Consider the following 23,085-nt stretch of genomic DNA (forward strand, 5'->3'; position numbering starts at 1 on the left):
CACATCCTCATGGATACCAGTTGGATTAGTTTCCACTCCACCACAACAGGAACTCCAAGGAAAGTAATTTTAAAAAAATACCTTGTGGCTCAGCAAGTTAAGAATCTGACTAGTACCCATCAAGATTCAGGTTTAGTCCCTGGCCTGGCCTTGCTCAGTGGGTTAAAGCATCTGGCATTGCAGCAAGTTGCAGTGTAGGTCACAGATGCTATGGCTGTGGCATGAGCCAGAAGCTGCAGCTCTGATTCAACTCCTAGCCTGGGAACTATCATATTCCATAAGTCCACCCCCCCACTCCCAGATCCTTGTGTTTACGTACTTTTAACTTATACTTTCATTATCTCTAATTTTATTGCATTATAGCTTGAGGATACATTATATATAATTTCTGCGTCTTATTAACCAAAAACTTCTTTGTACCTTGTCTATGATAAATACTTAACAAAAGATCCATATATCTCAAATTTTCCCATTTAGTCTTTTCCTAAATGTTTTAATTTAACCTTATTGTTTACACTGTTTATGTCAGATTTATCAAAAGAGATACTAATCATACTTTCTTCACAAGATAAATAATATACCTAAATGTACTTTATAAACAATAAAGTACTATACAAATATTAGTTATTTATGTTTTGATGATAGTTTAATTCACTTAAATTTAACATACTATTTGTTTAGTTTATGCTTCATTCACTCACTCATTCATTGAAACATTATATGGAAAATTTAGGATATGCTAAGCACTGGGAAAATAAAAACAAATAGAACAATGTTCTTTGTCCTTAAGCAAACTGACAATTACAATACAGTGAAAACTACGGTAAAGATGTACATAAAGAAGGAAACTCAGTCTAAACAGAAAGGATCAGGAGTTCCCTTCGTGGCGCAGTGGTTAACGAATCTGACTAGGAACCATGAGGTTGCAGGTTCGATCCTTTCGCAGTGGTTAACGAATCTGACTAGGAACCATGAGGTTGCAGGTTCGATCCCTGGCCTTGCTCAGTGGGTTAAGGATCCGCCATTGCCATGAGCTGTGGTGTAGGTCACAGATGCGGCTCAGATCCCGTGTTGCTGTGGCTGTGGTGTAGGCCAGTGGCTACAGCTCCGATTAGACCCCTAGCCTGGGAATCTCCATGTGCCATGGGAGCGGCTCGAGAAAAAGCAAAAAGACCAAAAAAAAAAAAAAAAAAACCAGAAAGGACCAAAGGACCTACTTGGAGGAGGAGATAGTTGAGCTAAACCCTGAACAAATAGGAACCCATTCTAATAATCATATGGAATTTCAAGTGACCCTGAAGAGCCAAAACAATCTTGAAAAAGAACAAAACTGGAGGAGTCACCCTTCCTAATTTCAAAACTTACTAAAAAGTTAGAGAAATCAAAACACTGTGGCACTGGCAATAAGACAGACCAAAAAACCCAGTAGAATAGAATAGAGAGCTTAGAAATTAACCCTTACATATATGTCAAGTGATTTTCGGCAAGGGAGCCAAAACCATTCAACAGGGAAGGGTAGTGTTTTCAACAAAGGGTGTTGGGAAAACTGGATATCAACATACAAAAGTGGATCCATATACAAAATTAACTCAAAATGGATCAAAGAGCTACATGTAAAATCTGAAACTATAAAACTATTAGGATAAAAAATGGGTATAAATCTTTGCGACCTTGGTTTAAATAACAGTTTAAGTTTAACACTTAAAGCATAAGAATCAAAAGAAAAAATAAATATATTGAACTTCATAAAAATTTAAAACTTTTGTATTCCAAAAGATATTGTCAAGAAAGTGAAAAGAAATCCCACATGGTGGGAGAAAATATTTGCAAATCATATATCTGATAAGAGTCTAATACACAGAATATATAAAGAACTATTAAAATTCAACAATAAAAAGACAAACCAATTGATAATAGGCAAAGCAGGAGTTCCCACTGTGGCACAGTGGGATTGGCAGGACCTCTGGAGCACTGGGATGCAGGTTTGATCTCTGCCTTGGCACAGTGGGTTAAGGACCTGGCATTGCCACAGCTGTAGTGTGGGTCGCAACAGCAGCTCTTGAATCTGATCCTTGACTGGGGAACTGCCCAGGAACACCATATGCCACAGGGTGGCCAAAAAAAAGAAAGAAAGAAAATAGCCAAAGCATTTGAATAGACATTTTCCCAAAGAAGACATATCAATGGCCAATAAACACATGAAAAGATGCTCAACATCATTAGTCATTAGGGAAATGTAAGCCAAAACCTCAATGAAATATTACTATACACCTTCTAGAATGGCTATAATCAAAAAGACAACAAGTGTTCAAAATGATGAGAAACCAGAGGCCTCATACATTGCTAGTGGATAAAATGGAGCAGCCACTTTGGAAAAATTCCTCAAAAAGTTAAAGTTACCATATGACCCAGCAATTCCACTCCTAGTATATATCCATCCTCTTACATAATACTAGAGCTTAGGAACTAGAGATATAAGAACCTCTGAAGGCATGGATATAAATGACGATAAAAACATAAAGCTGATGTTATGGACTGAATGTTTGCATGCCCCCAATTCAAATGTTGAAACGCTAACCCAGAGTGTGGTTCTATATTGAGTAAAGAAGTAATTAAGGTTAAATGAGGTCAGAAGGGTGGGGCCCTGAAATAATAGAATTAGTGTCCTTATAAGAAGATCTCCGAGCTCTTTGAGGACACTTATAAGAAGAGCTAGCAAGCTCCCCCACATACATGTATACACTGAGAAAGGCCATGTGAGGACATGGATAGAAGGTGAATGTCCATAAGCCAGGAAGAAAGCTATTACCAGAATCCAAACCCTGCTAGACCTTGACCTTGGACTTTAGAGCCTCCAGTACCACAAGAAAATAAATTTCTGTGGTTTAAGTCATGCAGTCTATAATCTTTTGTTGTGGTAGCCGAAGCTAACTAATATAATTGGGTGACGCGTCTATATAAGAACCAATTATATTTCTAGATCCTCTCCCTAAACATGTAGCAAAGTTACTACTCTTCCTTCACTTGGAAATGACATTAAAGGTTTATTCTCTATTAAAGAGGTTGAATCATTAGGATTTTGAACTTGGGGACATGAGGAACAGTTGAAGATAGAGGTACCAGATGATTAAAGTCTACATACTGATCTGTAAGACCCAACCCTGCTCAGGACTTAAACAGATAACCAAGAAGCTCCAAAAGCTGAGGAAAGCATCTTACATGAAAAACACATCCAAAATAACAAACAGAAAAAAAGAAACTCAGAAGAAAAAGAAAAAATGCAGGAGACATACACAACAACCAAATCAAACCAAAACACAAAACAAGAAACATCACAATGAATATTCTCAGAAAGGCAAGATAAAATCTTGTATTCAAGAATTCAGAAAAAAAATTGAATAGAAATAGCAGGTATTTTTAGAATTCAACAGGATTGGAAAGATCAAACATATTCACATAAAATACAACAACCAAAAAAATATGGAAAAGAAGAAAGAGAGGTAAGAAAATTAGAGCATGAATCCATAGGTCCAGTGTCTGAGGAATAAAAGTTCCAGAGCAAGACAGGAGAAATACAATTCAAGAAAACTTCTCAGAAATGAAGGGTATAAATATCCAAACTGAAAGGGTATTATGTTAAGACAATGAAAGAAAGATGATCCACACCAATGGACATCTTCATGAAACAGCACAAGTCAGAATGGCATTCAGCTTCTCAACAGCAATATGGAAGGCTAAAAAATAAGAGAGATGGGGGGAGTTCCCGTCGTGGCGCAGTGGTTAACGAATCCGACTAGGAACCATGAGGTTGCAGGTTCGGTCCCTGCCCTTGCTCAGTGGGTTAATGATCTGGCGTTGCCATGAGCTGTGGTGTAGGTTGCAGACGCGGCTGTGGTGTAGGTTGCAGACGCGGCTCGGATCCCGCGTTGCTGTGGCTCTGGCGTAGGCCGGTGGCTACAGCTCCGATTCAACCCCTAGCCTGGGAACCTCCATATGCCGCAGAAGCGGCCCAAAGAAATAGCAAAAAAAAAAAAAAAAAAAAAAAAAAAAAAAGAGAGAGATAGACTTCCCACTGTGGTTCAGTGACTTAATGATCCAGTTCCTTTCTGTGGATTTGCCGGTTCAATCCCCTGGCAGGCGCAGAGGATTAAAAATCTGGTGTTGCCACAGCTGTGGCATACATCACAGATGTGGGTCAGACTTGATCCCTGGCCCTGGAACTTCCATATGCCTCAGGGGTGGCGGAAAAGGCGGGGGGCGGGGGGAGAATAAAAATACCTTTAAAATTCTAAGGGAAAATTATCTCCAACATAGAATTTTATACCTACACAAATTACGAATCAAGTGTAAAGGTAATAAAAAGACATTTTAAGAAACACATTAGGCTCTAAATCTTTTTCGCTTTCCTTTTTTGGCCACCCGTGCTGGAGCTCTGGCAACACCTGATCCTTTAGCCCACTGTGCCAGTCAGGCCCTGGATAGAACCTGCATCCTGGCACTGCAGAGACGCATCAGATCCCACTGCACCACAGCAGAAGCTCCAAGGCTCTAAATCTTATTTTGCATGCACCCTTTCTCAGAAAGCTACTGAAAGATGCAACCTAACAAAAAAAAAAAGCATATATAAGGAAAAAGGAAAACAGAAACTTCAGGAAATATAGTGTATAACTTGAGAGAGATAAGTACTATCCATGATAGGGACAAGGGAGTTAGAGAGCATCCAGGCCAGACTGGAGCAAAGCAGGACAATGAACTGGTGAAGGAGTACTCCAGGAGACTTATCCTGAAGAAAATCAACTGAAATTCAGAGAATACCTGATATGTCTGCAGAACCAAGAGAAGACTAACCTTTTGGTTGGAGAATTTGGGCAGAAATTAGAGACAAGTCCATAGAAAACCAACCAAACAAAAGACAAGGCAATGATTAACTCCAGAAGAAAACACACATACACACACACACACACACACACACACACACACAAAACAGCTATGAAAAAAAGGAGAAATGCAATCATAGTATACAACATGACTAATGTATACATACCATTTCCTTCATGATAATAAACAGTGAATATTGACTTAACCAAAAAAAAATCATAATTTTATTGGAAGGCTAGGAGGAAGGGAAGTTAGAGGGTATAAAAGCACTAAATCCATCATAAGAAATCATTAGGTAACATCTTAGACTGAAAAATCAAGAAGAGCAGTTTATTTTAAAATATGCAGCAAGGAGTTCCTGTCGTGGATCAGTGGTAACGAACCTGACTAGTATCCATGAAGACATGGGTTCGATCCCTGGCCTCACTCAGTGTGTTAAGGATCTGTCAGTGTGTTAAGCCGTGGTGTAGGTTGCTTTGATCTGGTGTTGCTGAGGCTGTGGCATAAGCCAGCACCTACAGCTCTGATTCGACCTCTAGCCTGGGTACTTCCACATGCTGCAGGTGTGGCCCTAAATAAATAAATAAATAAAAATAAAATAAAATATGCAGAAAAATATCAAAAGAGATGGTGAGGGAGTTTCCACTGTGGCTCAGTGGGTTAAGAACCCAATTAGCATCCATGAGGATAATTTACATAGTTGTTTGGGGGTTTTTCGTCTTTTTAGGGCCACACCCGCACATATGGAGGTTCCCAGGCTAGGAGTCCAATCAGAGCTGTAGCTGCTGGCCTACACCACAGCTCACAGTAATGCCGGATCCTTCACCTACTGAGTGAGGTCAGGGATCGGATCCACGACCTCATGGACACTAGGGTTCGTTAGCCACTGAGCCACTACAGGAACTCCAATTTACATAGTTAACTTTGTTCCTGTTAATGTTCTTTATTGCTTCCTTTTTTTCCCCAAAGGATCTAATTACACATCCTTACTTCAAATGTCTTAATGCTGTTCAGAATTCTTCTACTTGCCTCCAGTCAAACTGTCTTTCTTCTTTCCCATAGAAACCAACACAAATTTTCTTTGATATCTTATGCCTTTTACTTTTGCTTTTCTAACTCTAAGGAGATAACCTTGAATCATACGTCAAAGACAAGGTGGTCAGGTAAAGAAGGGCAACTTTCAGCTCCATTTCTTTTTTTTTTTTTTTTTTTTTATTTTCTAACTGTACAGCAAGGGGGTCAGGTTATCCTTACATGTATACATTACAATTATATTTTTCCCCCACCCTTTCTTCTGTTGCAACATGAGTATCTAGACAAAGTTCTCAATGCTACTCAGCAGGATCTCCTTGTAAATCTATTCTAAATTGTGTCTGATAAGCCCAAGCTCCCGATTCCTCCCACTCCCTCCCCCTCCCATCAGGCAACCACAAATCTCTTCTCCAAGTCCATGATTTTCTTTTCTGAGGAGATGTTCATTTGTGCTGGATCAGCTCCATTTCTAAGCTTAACTCTGTCCTTCGCCATCCTTACTTTCTGTCTCTGTTGTGTAAATACAATTATTCCTTGTAGAGTCAGGGTTTTTTCTTTTTCTTTTTTTTCACTGATATATAATTGACATATAACATTATATTAGTTTCACAATACATTTGCATATATTGTGAAATGACCACCACAGTAAGTCAAGTTTACATGCATCATCACACATAGTTACAACTTTTTGTCTTGTGAGAACTTTAAAGATCTACTCTCTTAGCAACTTTAAAAATATACACCATAGTATTATTAATTATAGTCATTATGCTGTACATTACATTCCTAGGACTTATTTACTGTATCACTGGAAGTCTGTACCTTTTTCCCACTTACCCATTTTGCCCACCCTCCACCCTCTACCCCTCTGGCAGCCACCAATCTGTTTTCTGTATCGATGAGTCCAGGATTTTAAAAAGATACATATTAAATATTACATACACATTAGTGAGATCATACAGTATTTGTCTTTCTCTAATTTCACTTAACATAACACTCTGGAGTTCCCGTTGTGGCGCAGCAGATACGAATCCAACTAGGAACCATGAGGTTGCGGGTTTGATCCCTGGCCTTGCTCAGTGGGTTAAGGATCTGGCGTTGCTGAGGCTCTGGCGTAGACCGGCAGCTGTAGCTCCAATTTGACCCCTAGCCTGGGAACTTCCAAATACTGTGGCTGCGGCCCTAGAAAGCAAAAATGTGTGTGTGTGTGTGTGTGTGTGTGTGTGTGTGTGTGTGTGTGTATAAATGCTCTGAAGGTCCATCCACATTGTTGCAAATGGTAGGATTTCCTTCTTTGTAACTGCTGAATAATATACCTTTGTACAGTTGTTTTAAAACCGTCTTAGGACCTGATCTCTCACTTGGGAATTCCAGCTAATTGAGAAAAATCTTACCTATAAGTTGCTTTCAAATATAGCAAAATGTTTGTCCATACTCTAACAATAAAAGTAACATTACACTATGGGTCTATATAATTTTTTTTCTTTTTTTAGGGCCACCCGCAGCATATGGAGGTTCCCAGGCTAGGGGTTGAATTGGAACTGTAGCCATTGGCCTGTGCTACAGCCACAGCAATGCCAGATCTGAGCCGCATCTGTGACCTACACCACAGCTCACGGCAATGCCAAATCCTTAACACACTGAGCAAGACCAGGGATCAAACCTGCATCCTCATGGATGATAGATTTGTTTCCCCTAAGCCACTATATGAACGCCAATAAATATGTTTTAGGTATCAAATGTTTTCAATGATCTCAAAGCAGTTTATAGATTAAGCACAATGCCTACAGTGCCTAATGCACAAACATGGCCCTGACTCCCACCTCCCAAAACAACCTTGCACCTCTGTCCTTGATCTCAGAATTCCCTCCCACCTTTTCTGAAAAAGTTACCCATCATTTAATCGTCTTGTTCTTCTCCTGCATCTTCCCCCTCTCCTCTACAATGACTCTCTTTCCTTCAGCCTATAAACATCCTTAAGTCTTTCCCATCTAAAAACTTAAAAACAACAATAAACTCTCCCTACTCTTGCTATCACCCCCTCTTCTCCTTCCTCAATCCACCAAACTTCTGGAAACAGGTCTAGCCTCCCTATGGTCTCAGATCCCTCCCCCTTCCCATTTACTCTTCAATCCAAAGAAAATCTGGCATCCTGCCCCTCACCTAATGCCACAATCTCTTTTGCAGCTCTTATCGTATTTGACCTCTCTGAGGCACTGATATCACTGAACACTCCCTCCATCATGAAACTCACTCCTCCCCGAGTTTCTGCAGCACCACCTTTGCCTTGTTCTTCTAAATCTCTTACCAACTACTCTCAGTCCACAAAGATAAATATCTTTATTTATTATAAAACACTCTCTCTGGAGACAAGATCTTGGTTCCGACAACGGGTCTCTAACTCCCACTCAAAAAGATTTTATCTGGCAGCAAAGTAAATCCCAACACCCAGCAACCAATGCAATAACAAAGAACTAAAACCTTAACATTGCATGTGCTCATTAAAGTGCAGAAAAGGACTACTCAGATTAGTTGTAAATGTTTACAAAGGACAGAGAAGTGATACAAGAGAAATGACAGGAAACAGAGTTAAGAAAGAAAAAATAAAGGGAGTTCCTGTCATCCTATCATGGCTCAGTGGTTAATCCACCTGACTAGAATTCAAGAGGTTGAGGGTTCGATCCCTGGCCTTGCTCAGTGGGTTAAGGATCTGGCATTGCTGTGAGCTGCGGTGTAGGTTGCAGACACGGCTCACATGTGACATTGCTGTGGCTGTGTCATAGGCTGGCAGCTACAGCTCTGATTCGACCTCTAGCCTGGGAACTTCTATATGCCATGGGTGTGGCCCTAAAAAGCAGAAAGGAAGAGAGAAAGGGAGAATACTAACAAGGGAGCAGTCAAGCTCAGCAGTACCATAGGGCAGAAGAGAAGAGGGACACAGGGACAAGGGATGAACTACTTTGTAGTTGAAGAGGTAGAGGTGGGGAGGACAAGTCAAACACCAGCTGGTACATCCAAGCTTTGGTTCTTTTATTTTCTTTATTAGGGCCACACCTACAGCATATGGAAGTTCCCAGGCTAGGGGTCGAATGGGAGCTGCAGTTGCTGGCCTATGCAACATGGGATATGAGCCGTGTCTGGGACCTATGCCACAGCTCACGGCAATGCCAGATCCTTAAGCCACTGAGCAAGGCCAGGGATCAAACTTGCGTCCTCATGGATACTAGTCGGGTTCTTAACACACTAAACCACAATGGGGACTCGCAAGCTTTGCTTCTGAAAAGGGCAAGCCACTACCAAAAACACAACCCACTTTGAGTGGAAGAGACACTCCACTGCACATACCAGATACAGCAGATTATTGTGTGCACCTGCCCCCCCAAACATGTGCTCCTATTCTTCTTACAAACAGTTGTCTAGTTGGACTACAATTCCCAGGCTCCTCTGTAATTAGCAGGGGCCTTACATATTAAGTTCTCACCTATGAAATATGAGCACAAGTGATGTTTGTAACTTATTTTTTTCCCATTTTTAAAGTTTTATTGAAGGACAGTTGATACACAATGTTGCAACAATTTCTGCCCAAAAACAAAGTGATCCAGTCATGCATACACACAACATCCATTCCTTTTCAGATTCCCCTCCCCACAGACCATCACAGAACACTGGATAGAGTTCCCCATGTTAACAGTATGTCTCTGTTGGCCAGTCATTCCTGTCGCCACAGTGTGCATATGCCAATCCCAAACCCCCAGGCCATCCCTCCCCCTGCAACATCTGCCTTACTTGTTTAAAAGGTGTTTGCCCTGGACTCAATCTTTCCCCCTTTCTTTTCTGTGACTGGAAATAGCTACTACAACTGAGGATCTTCAGAAACCATGTCTTCCAAAGGGCACAGCTGCCCTGCTACCCCGAAGTCCTATGATGGTTTCCTTGAGTAGATCCTGCCTTCCACATCCTGGACTTGGGTTAAGTTAAACAGAAACACAGTTCTCTCTTATATGAGTCACTGCACTGGGAGAGGGCGGTGGCGACAACGGTGGATTTTTTATACTAGCTACTTAACCATCCCCCTGAGATTAGTGGCACAAAATCACCTAAAGTACAAAATCTCAGTCATCTCAACAGCTTAATGACCTAGTAGGAAACCTTAGTCTGAAAGAGGGGAGTTTTGAGCACTGGGGGGGGGGGAAGTTCTTGTCATTAATTAATAGCTATAAAGTCAGATTTAACTAACATCAACAGGCACCTAAACCACCAAATTTGGAATCTGAAGAACTAGCATCAAATTGCAGATCCACCAACTGCTATCGACATAAACACTGGAAATTTTACTTAAGTTCTCTAAGTCCCTATTTCTTAATATCCGCCTCATGAGTAAATGGTATAACTTATCTACAGTACAATACAAATGTCTAAAATAATGACATTCCATCATCAAGAAAACATTAAATTATGTTCTATTATGCCAAAGAATATCAGGAATATATCAGATATTCTGCAGACATTTCTGTTAAAATATTAAGTTTTGACCCTTAAATTCTTATGAACTGAATAGGAAAGAGGGCCTTGAGAAATCAGACCTAAAAGTCAAGTAGCTAACAATACAAGCTTTAGAGTCAGATAAACTTCATTCAAGTGGCACCTCCACATTTACTAGCTCAGCGACCTTGGGCAAGTTACATAACATAAATTTCAGTTTCCCCATGGCACAGTGGGGACAGGCTGGTATCAACATCACAAATATCTTATAAGGACTAAATGAGACTGCTGACTATCTCCAGTCCTAGTGAACATGAGAATGACCCCATCTGCCATCCCGTGTACATCTCCTTGAATATATTTGCCACTGAAGAGAGTATCTGGGGGGCTTACCCACTTAGAAGTGGAAATACTACCTCTGTATTTTTAAAAATGTGAGAGAAGTAATCTCTTCTAAGGGTTTAGAATTTAAATGAAATAGTATTTCTCATTTGGAGTCATCTAATAGAAAATGAAATCTGGGAGGTGAAGTTACCCAAATGTTACTATACATGGAAACAAAAGGTGAGATTTTAAACTTGAAAATTACCTGATTGGGTCTTCTCAGGTTTCACTGCCTAAAATATTATGAAAATACCAACAAAAATGGAAGTAGAGATGTCAGTGATAATTATGTCACTTAAAGATATAAATCCTTTTCTGGTGTCCATTCTCCTCTAAAGATAACAACCAAAGCTGTTTTTAATACTTGGCTGAGTTTAAGAACTTTCCAGTTGGGGAACTCAATGTTAGGCCCTTCAATAATAATTATTTTCTCTTAACTACTAAGAAATATGATAAGAAAAGTTCACAGTGTGAGACAAATCAATCACTTCTTTTCCTTATAACTTTGTTTCTTCTTTAGAACCATGAGATCAAAACCAAATATTTACTGGAAGAACAAAGGTCAAAACAGTCCCTACCTATGTCCAGACACGGCAATAGAGATTAGCAAGACTCCAAAGACTATTCCTAGGCATAACCTTGAAGAGAAAAAGGCAAAGCCATTCTTCCTGAAGACCTAGCCTGTTTTCTTCTACCCATCTACTCTCTATCCTCTACCATGCATGTCCTTGGAGACAAGGCAAAAGACTGATGGCACATGGAAGACTACAAGTTAATCACATGTCTCAATATCAGGTTTGGTAGTCTATAGACTACCAAGAAAAACAATTTTAGGTCTCATTAAATAGTTTACTTTAAGATACTTGACATGTATTAATTAATTCATCCTTTCAACCCCCTATGAGGTAGCTTTTACCAACTCCATGTGTCGGGGAAATTTGGTCAAGGAGAATAATAATGTCATTTTCTATTTACAAAATACCTTCCTTATAAAGAGCTCCACATGTTTATCTTCTCAATCGCCTAACATTCCTGTGAGATAGGTGGTAATATGGCCTTTTCCTTTCTTACAGGTAAAATGCTATGGCTCAAAGGGTTTAATGTCTTACATGGTAGTCTGTATTTTATCCACTAACTAGAATATAGTGCTAAGGATTAACACTAAACCATGGCCTCAAGTCTGAAATGTACGTAATTCAAAAGCATCAAGCTTCAAGTTTTCTCTACAGCCATCTTTCAACGCATCACATTCCAAAAAGGACTGGGGTCATGCTTGTTGTTTAAGCTCATACATTCACTGTTTATAAAGCTTATCATCATTTCTCTAAATTGCCTGAAAGCTAAATTATTTTTTGTTTACTGTCTGTGCACTAGCATTCTAAATGATGTCATCAGGAACATACAAAACTCTTAGACAAAGGTGCAGGGCCAATAAAAGCAACTCACTTGGGGAAGAGTGTGTTACTTCTTCTCCCCCTGCCTCCCGCCCCAACCACCCCAATCTTTTTTTTTTTTTTTTTTTTTTCCTGTTTTTTGAAGTAGGCATCACACAAAAAGATGACTCATTAAGCCCAGAAGAGTTGACTATGCCATGTAAGGGCTTCTTATGCAGCCTTCCAACAAAGAGACCTGAGTGGCAGCATAAGGCCTCCTCTTCTGTTCATTTTCCTCCAGGCAGAATGTGCATTTGTGTGGCTACATACACAATTATAATCTCCCCTGAAAGGCAATTCCTTCCATATGACAGGCTGAACAGTGGCCTGAGTGCTCGCCTCATGTTGCCTGTACAGTTAACATGCTGAAATACCAGACACATTTAATCTCTCCTTTCTGAAAAACTAAGATGGGACAGAAGAAGCAAAGCTGGAAAGAACTCCACACAGAGAGAAAGGAGGCCAGCCCAAGCGCCCAAACTCACTTTCTCATGGGCTGAGCTTCTTTGTGTGTTGCCTACTTACGTGTCAATTTGCAGGACATTAGGGCATGAGAACCATGGAGCCGAGAGGTTCTGGCAGCCTCTCCATTTGACAAGCAAAGCCAGAGACATGTGGCCTTTCGGTACATTTCACATTCAAAAGTGTTATTGTTTCAAGCATGCCCATTTAAAAATACATAATTTTCCTCTTTAGCGCACATGGTGTATATAATCTGGCCATAGGAGGAGTTCTGCCACATTATTTAAAAAGGCGGGGGTGGGGGGGCAATGGCTCCAAAGTAGCCCTGTCCCTGCCAGCTACACCTATTTACTGGAGGCCAGTGGGGCTATCCCAGGTGAGAGATGTCTGAAGTTAACAAACACCTGATATGAAGGCCAGTGCACAAACAGATTTCTGTCTGAGATTACAGAAACTGAAGCTTGTGTTTTATCACAATTACCTGTAATCTCGGGGCCAGATAATAGTATTAACAAGACCTTGAGCTACACAATAGGACAGCTGGAAAAAGGCTCTTACTCTCTCCAAAGAATAGCGCTTTTAAAAAGCTAATTCAATGAAGAAAAAGAAAGGGCTCTGAAAGTGCCTTCTCAAACAATATTTACTTTTACTGGGTTCCTGCTAATCAAACAAAACTTAGTCAAAAGCTTTTATGAAAAATACATTGGATGATTTCAGCAGTAATGACTTTGTTTAAAGAAAGGTGCTTAAGAGAAAACATAGCTAATGGGATCAGTAATTTGGTAAGTTCAGATGTGTTTGGGAAAATCCCTCCTCTCTTTGATAAATCATTAAAATTCTGCTCAGATAAATGTGTTTTGACTTGAAATTCCAATCATAGAATGAGCTATTTCCTAAGGCCCGTAGGGAAGTAGTGCAAGGGCTTCCCCACACAGAGGACCCGCAGATTAGTTGACAAGGGTAATTCCAGTCTTCATCAAAGTATATTACAACACCCAACTGAAGACAGGATTGCAAGGAAATGCCCCCAAATTGTATACAATTTCCTTTCTTCATAAAACGCCATTTTAAAAAATGAATGAAATCTTACTGTTGGATAACCAAAACAAAGAAAATGCAGTATCAACAAAGAAACTAAATTCACTCATTTAGTAAATGTGATATTTATGCAAATAACAGTGATCCCCAACTCCTGGACAGAATTTGGAGGAAAGATTTTAATCGGTCATCCTTTTTGTGTCAATGGAAGGAGGGAAAAAAAAAAAAACAAAAAACGCCTAGCGTCTCATACAGTAGGAATTCAATAAATATATGTTGTCTGGATTCCTTTCTTCCATTAAAAAACAAACAAACAAAGAAAACTATTCTGCTACTTAAAGCAGACTACTCATTTAACAACTGAGCACTTAACTTGGCAAGCACTGTGCTAGATTTTGGAGATACTGAGAGAATAAGCCTGCCCTTATGGTAAGAAAGAGATAATAACAAAATACACAAACAGATAAAGAAGATAATTATATTAAAGGCTAATAAGGATATAAATAGGATGACGAACTAGAGATAAGCTAATGGAGCATTTGTCTCTTCTGATCTAATATTATTACTTTTTAAAACTTGACTCAGCTTCGGAGTTCCCGTTGTGGCACAGCGGTTAACGAATCTGACTAGGAACCATGAGGTTGCAGGTTCGATCCTTGGCCTTACTCAGTGGGTTAAGGATCTGGCGTTGCCGTGAGCTGTGGTGTAGGTCGCAGACAAGGCTCCGATCCCACCTTGCTGTGGCTGTGGCAAAGGCCGGCAGCTACAGCTCCAATTAGACCCCTAGCCTGGGAACCTCCATATGCCAGCGGGAGTGGCCCTAGAAAAGGCAAAAAGCCAAAAATAAAAACAAAAACAAAAAAAACCTTTATTCAACTTCTTAAATTTACTCATTTAGCAATTGTGGTATGTATAACATAAAAGATTTCCCCAACTTTTGCACAGTATTTATAGCAAACATTTTAAGATTACTTGTATATATAAATGATAAGCAAGGTAAAAAATTTACAGAACTATTTTTAAACCCTGTAATAACACTGACATCACCTGCAATCAGTTACCTTAGAGAAATGGGGGTGGGTAAGGGTTGACAAATAACATGTCTTAAAACCCACTTGCTCTTTCTCCCCCAACAAAAACACTGATTATATTTATTAAGTAACTAAAGAATCCCTGGAAAGGTGAAAGACACAGATTCTAGTCTGAACTCCCAGGAACAACTCCCAAAGGCACATCCCAGAACTGAGCTACCTAGGGAACTGCTGCCTCTGCCACAACAATTTCATTTTTTTCTTTTCTTTTTTTTTTTTTTGCTTTTGGATGAATTCTCATAAGCAAACTTATTTTTGTTTGACTATAATTAGTGAACCTTCCAAACCCAACCCTCTGCTAGGAAACATTGCTATTTAAAAAAAGTTAACAGAAATACTCTTGGGATTTTAGAGTGCTTGGGTTGTTGCAGAAAGATAAAAAGAAATATGACAGATGTAACACTACCTTTCTGTCACTGGGAATTAGGATTAATATACAAAACTGGTCACTTAAATAATAATGAAGAGTTCCTGCTGTGGTACAGTGGGTTAATGATCCTGCCAACCAAACTGGGAAAGCGTGAAGATACCTGCATACATACAGTTTACCTGTTCTGTAATGGCACTTATTATACTGTCACTTTGTGTTACAGTCATTTATGAATATGTCCCATCGCCCGTCCATGGCCTAAGTTTGCTATAGGGAGGGAGACTTCATACTCATTCTTTGCTTTATAGAGAGAAGATATTCAGGAAGGAAGAAAGGAACAATTAGGAAGAAAAGAAAGGAAGGTGAAGTGGGGAGAAGAAAGTAAAGACATGATTTTGTGAACATGTTCATTACTTCCTTCAAGTGACTAGCTTTTATATGTTATAATCCTAGTTTCCAAAGATTCAGGAAGTCAGTGTAACATCTGTAATATTTTCTTTCTCTCTGCAAAAACCCAAGTACTCTAAAGTCCCGAGAGTATTTCAGTTACCTTACAGCAATGTTTCCTAGCATGGGTTTGGAAAGTTCACTAATTATATTCAAATTAGAATAAGTTTGCTTATCAGGATTCATCCAAAAAGAAAGAAAGAAAGGATTGTGTCTGGAAACAACACAAGTAAATATCGTGCTGTGGTATCAGCAAATGAGAAAAAAAAAAAAAAAGATCAGTAACACCTAACAGTCTTCAACAGAATCATATGTCAGAACTTTTGCCAAGGCCTGAAGAAACTATATTAACCTCATGACTGGAAGGGACTCTATCAGTGACTGTTGGCTGCTGTCTTTGTCCAGGTACTCCAAGAAGCAGACAAGACAGGATCAGACATGCAAGAGATATACTGGAGGGAAAGCCCATGAGGAAAATGAGGAGGAAGCTGGAAGAGGCTGGGACAGCTGATGGATCACAATGTGCACTGACAGAAGAGAGAGTGAGAGTGTTAGACTGTAGTGCAGTGGGTGTCCTCAAGCCTAAGTCACCATCAGAGAAGTCACATTTTGCATAAAATGGCTCCCACCCAGTCATCTGGAGCAACCTGCAGGAAGTATGACCTTGGTGTGAAGAGAGTGTTGGATTTTGAGCTGGGGTTGGGAGTCAATTACTCTCCCCTCTCCCATAATAGATCTGAGAAGTACAATTTTACAGCTGCCACAGATGCACTACATATTTTTATAAAAGTATAGTAATAATAATAGCATTTACTATTTATTGAGCACCTACTAGGTGCTCTAGAAGGAAAGATATCTTACTCATCTTTATATACCCTCTTTTTATAATTTAGATACAGTGCAGCAACCAGGTATTGCTCTAAAAGACTACATATGAGGTGAAGTGCCATTATTATCCACAGATAAGGAAACTAAGGCACAGAGAGGTAGAGTAACTTCTTCAAGGTCACACAGCTATCCCAAGGACATCAATTGTCATTAAAACTCTCCTAAATGGTTTATTCTTGGAAGTTATCTTCCTTCTTGCCTGCCTTTAAGAGACAAGTTCAATGGCAAGAGGGAACTGGAATTTTACTACTCTCTGATCCATCCTGGTGCCTAGGATGCCCCCTCCTGGCAGAAATGTTAAATTAAGCCCTTAGAGTCACCTGATCTTATTCCTGAATCGCATGCAGGTCTATGCAATAGTTAGAGCCTCATATTTGGAGCTGCCTCAAGGTATTCAAAGCATGGAATGTAACAGCATGGACTCCGGAGAATAAGAATAAGAATTCTACTGAATAAGAATTCTTCCTCCAGGACTCACTAACTAGTTATTTAATACCTTATAGTGCAATTTCCTCATATGTGACATGCAGATAAAAACTGAAACTATCTTCAGGTGCATTACTGTATGTAAAGCACATAAAATGCTACCTGGTACATAGTAAGTGCTTGATAAGTCGTTATTATTGTTAGCTGTTCACACTTGGGGTACCCTAAGGTCAGACTATTCATATTCAATTTAACACATATGCAAGTATAAAGTGTCTATATTACGAAAGGTAGATATATGATGATGAGTAAGATACAATTCCTGTTCTTAGGAAACTTATTTGCAACTAATGAATTGTTTAAGAGCTCCCTTCTTAACGGGAGGAAGGTAAGCAAGGATCACTGCCCTTCACAGGTAAAAGATATTTTGGTTTGTTTATTTTTATCTTCTTGGTAGAGAGGAAAAAACACGCATGGAAACTGATGAACCTGGGTTTGAATCCCTGCTTTGCTATACATAATAGCCCATGTGACTTTGTACAAGTCAATTAGCCTTCCTAAGCCTCTGTTTCCTTATTTGGAAAATGAGGAGCCGATATTAACTACTGAATAGGACTAATACTAACACATACCTTGTATAGTGGTTTTGAAGATTAAATGAGTTAAGGCACAGTGCTAAGCACATATGAAGTACTCAAAAATTATAGCTTAAAAAAAATCCAATTTATTGTGATTCCTCTAAAAGTATAGCCTCCAAAGGAAAAAGACCATCTCTGATTTCCTAGTGTTATCTATTATGCAAATCCACGACCAATGTTAGTGAGAATAAGCAGTTTCCATGGAAACAAAAGGCAAATTGGAGCATGAGTGAAAGCAAGTACATCACCAATTTGGGTGGTGTAAAGCAATAAATATCGCACCCTCATGCTTATATTTGGGTCAGCACGTAGGTGGTGTGTTTTGCAAACCTGGGACCAGAACAGGCTGCCCTTCTGCTCTAGAGAGTTCTCCACACCCAACCAGATACACAGACACACCTCAGCCTCTGGCAGAAGCTTCCAATAAGTAGCTTTCATAATGCTGGAAACCTTTCAAGGGCTCCATATTTATTTCATCTCCTTACCAGACTCTCCTCTCTCTATTCAGGCCTGGGCATTAACACAGTTTCTGTCATTCCATTTTGACGAATGCACAAAGGAACATCATTGCGCTGATTCTGTAATGATGATCTTAAGATCCTCAGCCATTCCAGGCCATGATTACAGGTTCCTAATCCACAAAGTCCTAGGGGAATGGATCAGTTTACGCGACATGATGAAAGATTGTTTTCTTTACTAGTGGTCAAAAAGGCAAATATAAGCCCTGGCTAGCAGGTAGAAAGGAAAATCTATAGATATTCACTGAATAGGTATCCCTGTAATTATACCAGACTACTAAAGAGGTCTCCAGATATACTTGCCAAGGGATAGTGAACTTTCACTTTTTGATGCACTGAATACCTAGAGCTTTCCTTTCTCTGCAATTTTTTTCTTCTATATGAATTTTCTTCTCTAGGCCTGGACATGTGAGTGACTTTACAAAAAAAGAAAAAACAGAAAAGCCAAGCCAAGCCAAAAAAACTTCCATAGGTATTTAAATTTTCAAATCATAAAATAAAATATTTCATTAAATTAATCTATAGGGGATTAATGTTAAGTGGTCATTAAACTGAGGGTGAATGTTTCAAAACAGCAACAGCATGCCTCTAAAAGAGACCAAATTATAATGGGCAGGGTTGTTCTCAACTAAAGACAAACGCATTTCAGCAGAGTTGTATGGTCTGACAAACTATGAAGAAGCCAATTCATACTGACCCTGCTTAGGGCAGTATGAATGTCCAGATGGTGACTAGGACAAGGAGTTAAGACACCTAAATATACAACATAACCCGAAGGAGCTCTAGTCCAGGGTTCAATCTTTAGGTAAGTAGCTGGACATTAAAGCTTTTTCAACCAACATGAAATCTTGAATCTGTTTATAAATTATTGTCAACACTGCCACTGAATTAGTCTGCCTGGAAAAAAGCCACCTATGGTTTTTTTTTTTTTTTCTTCTGTCTTTTGTCCTTTTAGGGCCACACCTGTGGCATATGGAGGCTCCCAGGCTAGGGGTCTAATTGGAGATGTTGCTGCTGGCCTATGTCAGAGTCACAGCAATGCCAGATCCTAGCTGTGTCTGTGACCTATACCACAGTTCACGGCAACACCGGATCCTTAACCCACTGAGCAAGGCCAGGGATCGAATTAGCAACCTTGTGGTTCCTAGTCGGATTCGTTTCCACTGTGCCACAATGGGAACTCCAAAAAGCCACCTATTGAAGAACCACCAACTTCTACTCACCAAAGCACTAGTATATTAAATATGTCAAGCCTTTGAGGCATATAATTTAAATATGTCAAGCCTTTGAGGCAAACATCCAAGGAACTGAACAATGGATTAGGCTTTTCAAATATTTCATGGATTCGTTAGTTCTGGATAAATAAGATAAAATACATAATATCCTTAGCAAAGTCTAGGCATTGCTAGACACTGACATTATTATTCATTGGATACAAAATTACCTGTGATATAACTATTCTGTTTCAATTGATTAGCTGATGTGGTCAATTAATCTCTCTCTTTCCCTCTCCCTCTCCCTCTGTGTGTGTGTGTGTGTATACATACATACATACATACACACACACACACACACACACACACACCTTTGAAAAACCAAATAAACTTGGTGAAAAGATACTCAACTTCATAAAAGAAATGCACATTAAATCTACCCTGGGACTGTCACTTAACAGATTGAAAATATCTGATGCTTTGAGTTTGATATATTTTGTTTTAAAGACTACAGGGAAACAGGCATTCTCTTACATTGCTAGCAGCAATGTAAAATGGTACAACCCCTGTGAAAGACAATTCAGCAATATCTATAAGTATTTAAAATGCATATATTCCTGACCCATCAATTTCATTTTGTGGAATTTATCCTTGCAGATATACTAGTAATGGAATAAAATTTCAGGTTAGTCAGTGGGGATACTTTCAATAACAGCAAAAGGCTAAAAACAACATGTCTACCAACATAGAATTGGTCCAATAAATTATTTAAATAGTATGTAGCTAAATTTTTTTTTTCTTTCTGTTTTAGGGCCACACCTGCAGCATATGGAGATTCCCAGGCTAGGGGTTGAATCGGAGCTACAGCTGCTGGCCTACACCACAGCCACTGCAACGCAGGATCCCCGCTGCATCTTTGACCTACACCACAGCTCATAGCAATGCTGGATCCTTAACTCACTGAGCAAGGCCAGGGATCGAACCAGCATCCTCATGGATCCTAGTCGGGTTCGTTAACCACTGAGCCATGACAGGAACTCTGCTAAAATTTTTTTTAAAAGAATGAGAAAGCTCCCTACTGACACAGAAATCACTGTGAGCTATATTAAATGAAAAAAGTATGTTCACCCTTATATACATATTAAACTAAACTCTGGAGAAAGATACAGAAAACCAGTACTAGTGGTTACTAAGGGGTGCTGGGGATGGATGGAAACTGACAGACGAGGGGAAAGGGCTTGGAAGAGACTTTTTATATTTTTAATACAGTTTCCATATTACTAATTCAAAATTTTAAACTAGAATTGTTTCTCATTAAAAAATGCGTATAGTATATCCATACAAGCGAATATTATCCAGTGATAAAAAAGAAATGAGCTATCATGCTGGGAAAAGACATGAAGGGATCTTAAATGCATATTGCTTAGTGAAAAAAGTCAGTCTGGAAGTTCCTGCTGTGGTGCATCGGATAGGCGGTGTCTGTGGAGTGCTGGGATGCAGGTTCTATACCGGCCCAGCACAGTGGGTTAAGGATCAGATTTTGCCGCAGGTGCAGCATAGGTTGCAAATGTGGCTTGGATCTGATCCCTGGCCCAGGAACTCCATATGCCGCAGGGCAGCCAAAAATAAATAAATTTTAAAAAGTCAGTCTGAAAAGGCTACATACTATATGAATCCAACTATATGAGGTTACATACTGCAAGACCCCAACTATATAACATTCTGGGAAAGTAAAATTCTAGAGACAGTAAAAAGATCAGTGGTTGCCAATGGTTGGGGGATAGAGGGAAGGATGAATAGAGCATAGAGGATTTTCAGGGCAGTGAAATCATTCTGCATAATACTATATGGTGGATACGTGACATTGTGTATTTGTCAAAACCCATAAAACTGTGCAACACACAGAGTGAATCCTAATGTAAACTGTGGATTTTAGTTAATAATGCATCAATATTGGTTCATCAAGTGTAGCACATGTACTACACTAATGTCAGATGTTACAGGGGAAACTGGGTGGGAGAGAGGGGGAGTATATGGGAATACTAGTATCTGCTCAATTTTCCGTAAGCTTAAAATTGCTGTCTATTAATAGTCTAAAAATAGTCTATTAATATTTCAAAATTGTGTGCATGTATGTATGCGCATGTATATTATAGATTATAGATATGTGTGTGTGTATAATATACACACACATATATCCTTTTTTCACCCAGTAAATGCCTTACACACTGAAGGTACTATAGTGTGTCTAAAGTACCACAGCCACAGTCTTACTGGTCAAGAGCTCAAGCTCAGGAGTCAGCATATTAGGTTCTGGTCCTAGCTCTACCATTTTCTAGCTGAGTGGCCTTATTGGTGCAAGTTAGCTCTTCAGCCTCAGTTTCTCCGTCTGCAAAATGGAAGAAAAACAATTTCCTCCTAGGACTGTTATGAAGAATCAATAAAGAATACGTGTAAAATGTTTAGCACGGTGCCTAATGTAAAAGAAACGCTCAAAACTGTTAGTTGCCGCTATAACAGATTGCTCACAGAATGAATGATTTGGCACTTCAAGGTTTCAAGGTTACTCCACCAGCAGCAAGTCAATCATTCCCCCCAAAGGGCCCCCAATTCTCAACTCCAGCCTGTCTTGCTTTGAGAACAATCCACATTGCCTGAGCTCCAGCGGGTACACTTCAGACCTTATATACTCCCCAGATGCCGTTTTCTCCTCCTCGCTGGGCCTGGCTCGGTCAGGCCCTGAACCGTCCCCTCCCCCTCCCCACCCCTCCCTAGCCCACCCTACTCTTTCCAACTCAGACCCCGCCCCCGCCTCTTCCCCAGACCCTAGTCTAATTCGTCAGCTCGTCTTTCCTTCCCAAAGCTGAAGGAAGCGCCTACCCAGATACTCGTAGTCCGGCAGGGCTAGGCGCTCCGGACTCAGCATCCTTTGACCAGAATAGCTTCAGAGCTGCAGCTCTCCGGCTTCCGGAACCCAGGTCTCAGGCTCCCTCCGTTGCCATGGCACCCACGCGGCAGGAGCAGAGGCGGGGAGGCGGAGTGGGTGTCACGCAAAGAATCTCCGTATCGCAACGCCAAGCTGGCCACACCAGTTCCGGGAGCGGTCGCTTAGTGGCGGTAGTAGTTTCCGGGGAGTCCCTTTCTTGAGGCTTTGCTTCTAGGAGAATTTGAGGTGAAGAGTTCGTTTGAAACCATCATAATTCCCGGTATCGAAGAATTATTGCCAGCCCTCCAAACAGCCAAGTTTCTGAATTTCATAACTATTCCTACTTTATACGACTTTTATCCTAATTCACAAGAATAAATCCCACCCCTAAATTCCCATAAATATTTAGTATCCTTTACCTATTTTTCTCTCTCTATTATTTACCATCTTAATTTACTACAAAGTACTTTCGCATCATATACCTTGGCTTCTCCTTGAGGTCAAGGTTGTGACTTTTCTGCCTATGGCAAGGCTTGGCATCCAGAAAGTGTTCATTAAATACTCTTTGACTTCATTGATATTTCCTCTCAAATTCTTCTTTATCTTTATAGCCCTTCCTTCTACTTCTACTCCTTTCCCAAGTGTCTTTTTTTTTCCCCCTACGAAGACATTTATCTTCGTGAAACGATGGAGTGCGCAAACAAGGACACCTCTTGAATTTTTTTTTCTCATATCCCTAATTGCTTACTTTTCCTCTAGGAGGGGGAGAACATTCATTGGTTTTCAAGTTCCCAGACATTCGGATATTTCTCTTTTTGCTCCTCTCCACTCTCAATAACAGCTTAGTGGTGTATATCG

The 23,085-nt window shown here is 39.9% G+C and overlaps 1 protein-coding gene across 2 annotated transcripts in view; it reads right to left on the minus strand.

Annotated features, from left to right (window-relative positions):
- Nucleotides 1-22,332, minus strand: part of C2H11orf49 (chromosome 2 open reading frame, human C11orf49) — a 205,477-nt gene extending 183,145 nt beyond the window's left edge. Inside the window, 1 exon segment of one of the 2 annotated variants that reach the window (NM_001244835.1) lies at nucleotides 22,182-22,296. In NM_001244835.1, the coding sequence (NP_001231764.1) occupies nucleotides 22,182-22,227 (46 nt within the window). In that variant the 5' untranslated portion in view covers nucleotides 22,228-22,296. 2 annotated transcript variants of the gene reach the window in all.

The sequence above is a fragment of the Sus scrofa genome, chromosome 2, assembly GCF_000003025.6.
Source record: "Sus scrofa isolate TJ Tabasco breed Duroc chromosome 2, Sscrofa11.1, whole genome shotgun sequence".
In the NCBI taxonomy this organism is placed as follows: Eukaryota; Metazoa; Chordata; class Mammalia; order Artiodactyla; family Suidae; genus Sus; species Sus scrofa.